The sequence below is a fragment of the Arachis hypogaea genome, chromosome 5 (assembly GCF_003086295.3).
Source record: "Arachis hypogaea cultivar Tifrunner chromosome 5, arahy.Tifrunner.gnm2.J5K5, whole genome shotgun sequence".
NCBI classification, from domain to species: Eukaryota; Viridiplantae; Streptophyta; class Magnoliopsida; order Fabales; family Fabaceae; genus Arachis; species Arachis hypogaea.
In genome coordinates this window covers 28,328,935-28,337,446 of record NC_092040.1, presented here as the reverse complement: position 1 = coordinate 28,337,446, position 8,512 = coordinate 28,328,935, and the positions used below count along the sequence as shown (strand labels likewise).

The 8,512-nt window shown below is 35.8% G+C and overlaps 1 protein-coding gene across 2 annotated transcripts; it reads right to left on the bottom strand.

Moving 5' to 3' along the window:
* Positions 1-405: 405 nt before the first annotated feature.
* LOC112801044 (uncharacterized) lies at positions 406-7,206 on the bottom strand. Of its 2 annotated transcripts, none has more exons than XR_011881954.1 (7): positions 6,504-6,994; positions 6,000-6,130; positions 5,822-5,859; positions 5,161-5,726; positions 2,611-2,721; positions 1,568-1,729; positions 406-761 (listed from the first exon to the last, which is right to left on the bottom strand). XR_011881954.1 is itself a non-coding variant. In XM_025843569.2 (7 exons), exons 1-7 carry the CDS (start codon positions 6,549-6,551, stop codon positions 705-707), a joined length of 993 nt encoding a protein of 330 aa, XP_025699354.1. In that variant the 5' UTR covers positions 6,552-7,206; the 3' UTR covers positions 406-704. The 2 variants fall into 2 exon arrangements, 1 of the variants encoding a protein (XP_025699354.1); XM_025843569.2 differs by having other exon boundaries at positions 1,568-1,630; positions 2,632-2,721; positions 6,504-7,206.
* Positions 7,207-8,512: the final 1,306 nt, after the last annotated feature.

The window sequence follows — 8,512 nt, the reverse complement described above, 5'->3', positions numbered from 1 at the left end:
TTTGCACCATAAATTGTAGAGCCAAATGCCGTGTTTAAAAGGGTGGTAAACTTCAAAGCATCAATGCCATGCACTTTTTGGTAATGACACTCCTCACTCCAAATCTTGCTACTCTAGCAGGAGTGTGATACAGACCGGCAATACTCACTCACTTTTTGAAGTTTTAGACACCAAACTAAGTTACTATCCTTATCATGTAGAACACAATCAACATATTAGTTTGGTGTGTGGAGTGTCACAATCCAATGGTAGAGAAGAGTAGGGAGTTTCACTCAAGTGTCCAACAAGAATGAGAAGTGTCATTTTTCTTGATAAATAAAAGAAATATTGGAAACATTTTAATACACTCCAAACCCATGCTCCATGCAAAACATTTAAGACAGTTAGATATCGATCAACCTTAGCTCAGTATAAATTGATTCCATTTCCTATTTCTTCAAACGAAGAGGAGAGAAAGGACAGAGTATGTCACAGATCAATATTCCCCAACAGACTACAATGTTAACAAATAGTTGTTTTTAAATGCAAAAATGGGGCACTCAAACCCCATATGAGAGAGAGCATGTTGTACAAACTGAGATATGTACTTTACCATCAACCCAAGAAAAAAAGAGAGAAAAAAGATAAAAAAGTCGAAACAAAAACCAATAACCTGGTGATCCAACCATGTGTTAAATTTTACTTCATGCAGTAATATCAGTATATCACTGTTGACGTTTTGCACGAGGCAAGAGAGCGAGAAGAATTTTCTTTCTTGGACCCTGTAACAGAAGCAAGTTCCATCAGACACACATGACACCACCATATTTCCGTCGATTACTCACAAGATGCAGCAAGCATACATACCAATATGCATTAGTGAATGAGTGCATGCACACACATATAGGAACATCTACACTAGAACAAATAAAGACGCAGAATCTTAAACTAGTATATCTGCATCAGGTTCAGATTGCAAAATGGTAAGGAATGAATTTAGCCTGGACTGAAATGAACTTTCATATGCTTTTTTGGGAAGATTTTTGTCAGATGTGTAAGATCTAAACAGCATATTTCCCTGAAGTGTGAACGAGGGAAGTTCACAGCTTCCTGTGAAATAGCAAGGCATAGAGATTTTTTGGGTTACAAGTCAGTGAAAGTCTGAGATTTACATTGAACACAACTGTAAACTATAGATAATATGGTGCAAGCGGGAAATAGTGGGTACGGGAAAAAGCATCTTCGTGAAGGTTACATTGGATATGAGATTGTTTATGTTTTACATGGTCAACAACGAAATACTTGGACATCCGATCTGCAGATGGTAGAGAAAGAACAAGAGAACAAATGGAAATCGATGATATTGGATAAGGCAGATTGCACTGAGAAGATGAATCCTCCAAAAATGATACTAAGCATTCAAATAAATAAATAATTAAAATAAAAAATTAACAATACCAAAACATTGGGAAATCCAGCAGCACCATTCCCCTAACAAAGCCCATACAATGTTGTCTGAGATACACACAATATAGCAATGTGTGATCGGAACATATTCTATAAATGGAACTTAAAAAAGGACAATTACCATAGGAATTCCAAGCTCCTTGAGGTCATGTTCTCCCATCTGCTTCAATGCAGTCATATCTACCTGCATGGACACATCAGTGTAATGCCAATTAGAAACGCCCTAATTCACAGACAATGCATCAAAATCATGACGATCTTCAATAATGATTAATTCGAATATCTGTACTTATAATGTTAAGATACAACCATTTGAGCACACAACCCAAACTGCATTAATGAGGAGTCTGACTACATCAATTTTAATATAAGTGAATGGAACTCTCTTAATTGTCAGATATGAGTGGAGCTAAAATCTTATTGAATCGTTTTACGAGAATAAAAGTTTCTCAAATTCTTTTGGGGTTTTGAACCTTTGAAGGTCAATCTAAGAGAGAAGGTAATATATGGGCTAAAAAGTGGATATAATTTGGGCATGATCAATTACTTTTTAAGGGCTAAAATTTTCCTGTATGTTTCTTTTATACACACACACACAGACCAAAAAGGAAAACAAAGAAAGAAGAAAACCTTATGTTAACACTCCCAATTTACATAAAGGGGTGCAGGACATCCCTGGTTACCTAGGATCCAGGGAGGGGCTGCACCCCAAATTTACATACCTTTCTATAAATCAGAATACATATACACTAAATAAGATAGCAATTTGCAGAACCCAAATTCTCAGGTGATCCACCATTTAATAAAACATGAAGCATTATACATGTCAGTAATATTTTGAAACTTGTCTCCCAACCCTAGTAGAAAAAAAGCTGGTTGTTACAATGAAAACAAATCAGAGATAGCTCACTATAATTCAATAATGCAGTGAGAATAAAGAATAAACTGAAGAAGCAGAATAGAAATAAAAGAATTAAGCCAAGTTGCAAAATACTGCTTAAAATGATCACTTCAAAAGATCTCGAGATTTGTATTTAGCATTCACCAACAATTTTCTAGAGTAGAATTCTTCTAGCAGCCAATTACCAAATGCTATTAACATTCAAGTTGAACAAATAACATACAACAACAAAAAACCACACAATTACATTTGAAAAAGGATACATAAACAAATGAGTTACGTACTTCTTCAGCCTTGAAGAGAATGGCATATTTTCCCAGTCCTAGAGCATGTAACAGGCCATCAACAGTTTGGAGAGATTGCTGTTCGTCACCCTATATGATAACCAACAAAGAACGTATCAGGACAGATTTACAGAGAATCTATTCAGATAATTCAACGGGAAAGGTGAACATTTTTCTGCGACTTTCACACCAAAAGCTTTCGGGATCAGATCAAAGAGATCGTAATAACTGTAATGCATATTAAATAAATTTCCCATTCAAAACTGTAACACCTTTGTTTAACCGCCCCCCCCCCCCCCCCCTCTTTCTTTTTTTTTTTTAAATAAAACACTATCATTATGATTGAAAGAAGGATAAGATCAAAAAATGGGAAGATAAGAGATCCTCCTTACAAGTTCTAAAAACCAAACAAAAGAAAAAGCTATTTATGACGCGTAGCTTTTAAATATCTCAACATGTTTGAGAGGGGAAGTCCTTTGAAAAGATCATGAGCTTTACAACAGACAGAAATAGAGATGTTTAACACTTAATTTTAGAGTCATGTTAGAGTGTAGGGGCAATAAATTCCAACTCTTCCTAAATTACAAATGTCAAGGCCAGAAAATAGTAGTAAATTTACCATCTCAGGAGAGATCATTCTCAAGATACACACACAATCCATTTATCCTCCAAATCCAGCCCCTCACTTACATTACAGAGGCATCTATAAATATACCAACAGTCAGGCAAGACAATCATGCAGCCCACACAACGAACTGTTTGATTGTCATTTCGTATTTTTCTTTTTCTTTTGGTTCCATGTTATCAGCTTATCATATCTAAGCATCATGTAAGCTTTTAGAGGAGCATACGAAACCTACTGACCAGAAACAGGGCCGATTAGATATAAAATGGACCAATAATAGCAGTGAATCAGCTAAGTGTTTGAATCGTTAATTAATCATTGAAACAGGTCCGATTAGATATATGATTCAAATCGCACGGTTCCAACAATTCACAAGCAAGATGTGTTTGTTCTTTGTTGTGTATTTTCTGGTATTTTTTTGGGGACAAATTAGATATCAACATTAAAAAAAATTAGGAAATTAATTTAAATAGATCAAAAAGCACCCTCCGCTTCTCAAAACTGCTTCTCTGCTTCCCACTTTCTCATCATTCTACCACTTCTCTTCACGTTCCCTCTACTCTGCAATCATTGTTCTCTAAGGTAGCGTTTGGTAGAGAGACAGAGACTGAAAGACTGAGACTGAGAGACAGAGACTAAGAGACAGAGACCGAAATAAATTTCAGTATTCTGTTTGGTGCAAAGTGAGAGACAAAAATTGAAACAAGAATAAAACTCTAATTTAATTTGCACAAAGGATAAAATTAGAATTAATTAATTAAAATGAGGGTATTTTAGGTATAAAATGTTATTAAAATTTCAATTTCCGTCTCTAAAAATTTCAGTCCCCTGTGTCCCTACTTTTTAGAGGTACTGAAATATTGAAATTTTAGGGACAGAGACAGAAATTTTAGTACCAGTCTTTAAGCCAACAAACATGATACTGTGTCTCAGTCTCCCAGTCTCTGTCCCAGTACCTCAAAACAAACGCTACCTAACCTCTCATCTTCACATTCCCTCTACTTTGCTTCATGTTCTGTCCATGTTCTCTTCGTGCTGTTTTCTGCTGCTCGGTTCTGTTGCTTCTGTGTTTTTCCCACTATTAATGGCTCCTATGGTGGCTACTGCTCAGCCCAAGAAGACAGGTAAAGAGGATGCTGGTACGGTAATATGGTACTAGTGTCTTGATTTGTATTGATTTTTGCAATATTTAAGTGCTTTTTTATGCTTTGGATATATATCTTTGTTATTTATGGTTTTTATGAATATGGTTGTGTCATACAACTCTAAAATTGGTCAAACAATTCATGTCATGATTCACAATTTGACAACTATGATCAGAAACAGCTAACAACCAGCATATCCATAACTTGTGGTCATCATATACGGGCCAATTTTACAACTATGAACTCAAGGTGTTAACCAAAACTACACAATTTTACAAACATAGATTCGTTCATTCAAATCCTCACAATGCTACTGCAGATTCGGATTGCAACAAGAGGACTGATGCCCTATCACAATATAATATGCAGATTGCAGAGAAATCACATGTACTGAACTAAAAGATCTCATACCTCTAAATCAGTTCCCCAAGCAGAAGATCATGAATAAGCAATTATATTGAGCCATCCTAAAAAATTATTTTTCTGTTATGATTACTATTAATTGGAATGTTTAAAGAATCTTTTGATATACAACAACCAATTTCACCTGCATAAAGCATTTCTGACTATAATAACACTAAAAATCTTGTGCCATTAAGTCCTGTTTTCATAAACAATCCTTCGCATATGGAGTAGCCAGCAAGGGCATAAAGGAATCAACCATAGCATCTATCAGATGGTCATGGGGAAAAAATCTCCAAGACCAAAAGCAGTGTTATAGGAAATGATATCAAGGGGCAGAAGGTAGGTATTACTCACCACATATGAAGCTCTTTGTGCAACACTGCTTGATGGAGGAAGTTGGCCAAGATGAGATGTTACAGGCTTAGCAGTTACAGGAGGCAAAGTGGACATTGTTGAGCGAGCTGCAAAAGATGCAGGTGTAGTGCCAGGAGGCCTTGAAGATTCAACATCCCTAGTTACATAAGGTACCGGTGTAACACTTTCATATGTCCTATTTAGTGGCCTCCTCTGTAGGTCTTCCACATTTCTTTGAGGGGAAATCCTCCTGGAACTACTTGGAAACCCATCTGGTGATCTTCGCCTAATATGGTCCAATGTCCAAGGAGAGTATGAGCTTCTCATGGATTCCATACGCATTAAATCATCAGAACTTCTAGCTGAGGGAATTCGCCTAATCATGCTTGTTTCCCTTGGTTCAAGTTCACGCTGCTTTGAATTAAAACTGGTCATTGGAGAACGAACTGCCTTGGTCAGTTTTTCACGGAGATCTATCTGGCTCCTATCACCATTGCTCTCAGCTCGCTTAGATGCACTTTTGCGCATAAGCTTCAACCGAAGATCATCTTTGTCAATACGCCCATCTAAGTAAATTTAGCCAAAAGATATCAGAAATGCAGAAACAATGAAGCTATGTAAAGATGCAAGAGTAAGTTCACTGCTGAGAGGGCCTAAATACCGTCAAACCCATTTTGTATGCTATTATCTCCTCTGTGTCTGCAGGGAATATTAAAAACACAAAAGTAACAAACAAAATCAAATTTCAATTGAAATTGAATTATACAGACGAGACATCCTAATATGCCTCTGTTACTGAAATAAAAAGTTATATACCACAGAAGCAGCAGCAAACACACCGTTTGTTGTTGCTGTGTCCATAACCATCTACATTATTTCCAATTCTGTCTCTTACAGGCCGCTTAGTTCCAGCCAAGGAAAGAGAAGAAGCATACGATACGTCAGCTGAAGATAAATCCCTCTTGACAACCTAAAACTCAAATGGCACAATACAAAAATGAACACAATCATTCATCATATATTGGAATAGGACCCTATTCAGTGCTCAAAAGTCAAACTTAAGTAAATGGAGGCGAAACAACAAAAATCGCATTCCTGCATTCCCCAAAGAAGAAATTTAACAAAATAGCACTTGCAGAAAATCAATCCGAAAATTTTCAGCATGTAAAATTTATTGGAAAGCACAACAGAAACAAGCAAGTAAAAACAAGGAAATCCCAAAACAAAAACATAAATCAAAGTAGCAGAAATCACACAAACAAGTTCCTTTGAACAGAAAATATTAAAATTATAAATAATAAAATGAACAACGTGATTTTGAATTAGAAGACGTATCAAATTACCTGACCACTACGGCCAAGAGTAATGGTAACTCGACCACTATCGGACATGACGAAACCCCAAACTTTAACCTATCAATGGAGCAAAAATTTCGGAATTCACAACATGAAGACGCCAGCAACTCGCAAGCCAGGCATCAGAAGAACTGAGCGAGTAGGAGAAGCACAAAGGGTTGCCCTAATCCTAACCCTAGTTCCATTGGCGCGACCCGAAGCAGAGACAGAAAAACAACCAATAACAACACCTTCGTTGGTTCAGAAGCGAAACGCGTTTCGAGATAGAAGTTCAGAGATAATTTAGCTCAAATTTGGAAAGTCTAGAATCAGAATTAGAAAAGACAGGGTTGCGAGGGTTATTGCGCGGTGCTTTTGCGTAGGAGGAGAAACCGTGGAGCTCCGAGGTGGTGGTAGTGCTGCGGTGCTAGACAGTGGGGGCGCACAGGGGATTATGCTTCATTCCTGATCGAACTGGGGCCGTTGGATCAGATTACCTTTTTTTTGGTTTAGATCAGATTACCTTAAGAACCCAGTAGCCCACTAAGGAGACCACAAAATATTTTTAACCCAGAAAGAGCCCAGACCAAAAAAAAAAAAGAAAGAGGTGTGGGGTCCAGCCCATACTTAAGTACAAAAGAAAACAAGCCACCACCAAATACAAACTCCAAAGCGAGAAAAAAAAATAAAGAGAACCCGCTGAAGCTTCGGTGGGAATCTTGATGTTTTTAATGTTTTTAAATGTTATACCTATACTGTGTTTGGAAAGCTTAGAATTATAATTCTTTTGAGAATTGAATTTTTTTTGAAATATAAAAAATACTTGAATTTAAATTTTTGCAAGAATTTTAATTTTCATCTTCAAACAAAAAGTAAATCAGATTAAAATATATCTGATTTACAAATTCAACCTAGTAAAATTTGTATTTGAAGTTAAAATATCTAAAATTAACTCTAATATAATTTAGTTTTTTAAATATATTCATTTCTTTTTTTTTTTCCTTTTTTTATTGAGAGTAACAAAGTAATATTACATATATTTTAACTATTTTTTTTAATTCTTGATGAGTTTAGAAAACTCTAATTTAATTTTTGATGATGAACAAACATTATTGAAATAATTAATTACAAAATTATTGATTAGATTTTTATTTAACATACGTTAATTAATAATTTTGTGATGCAGGATTGTTACTGGGCCGAAAAGAAAAGAAAAATATATCAAGCTCAATTGTATCAAAAATATTCAGCCTTGGTATTAAGACATTGTGATAATGTTGGCTGAAATCATATTTGGGCTAGAAATTGTTACTTAAGCCCAATTGTTAAATCAATTCAGCATTGATTCAAAAATATTCAATGATGTATGGCTGAATTGATCATTATAATGTTGGGCCAAATTTAAATGTGCAAGCCCAAATTTATTGTTGGTAAATGACCAACTTGCTTGGACCGAAATCAAAAGGAGATGGGACACACAATATTGCTTTATCCTTCTAACAAATAAAATCCATTTTTTTAATTATACTGCACACTCCCAACAGACTCCACTCATACCATGTGATGGAATTCAAATCTCTTTGAAGTGGAGTTAATAAATGCATGGGAACTATGAGAGAGAAAATGTGATTGACATGATGGTGATCATCAATGCTACACGCTACTCAATCAAAGGGAAGTAAAAGCAACTCATTTTAATTAATTTATTCAAACACACTTTATTGCTTTTCTTCATCCTCTCTCATTCTCTCTCATCTCTTTCTTCTTCTTTCTTCGGTCATTAACCAGGAAGCCATGGAAGCTACTTGGAGCTACCGAAAGGAAGGGAAAGCAAGCCTAAAGACCATCGAGTTGATGGCACGAAAAAGAAAAAGAAAAGTATGCTGTGGCTGAGATTATCACCAAAAAGTGGTAAGATTTGGTGAGGTAATCTCGGATCCTTCATACTCAAAAAGAAAGATGAAGATTCGGCCAGCAAGAAAGATCTTTGGAGGATGGCTTGTCTCTGATTCTGCTAA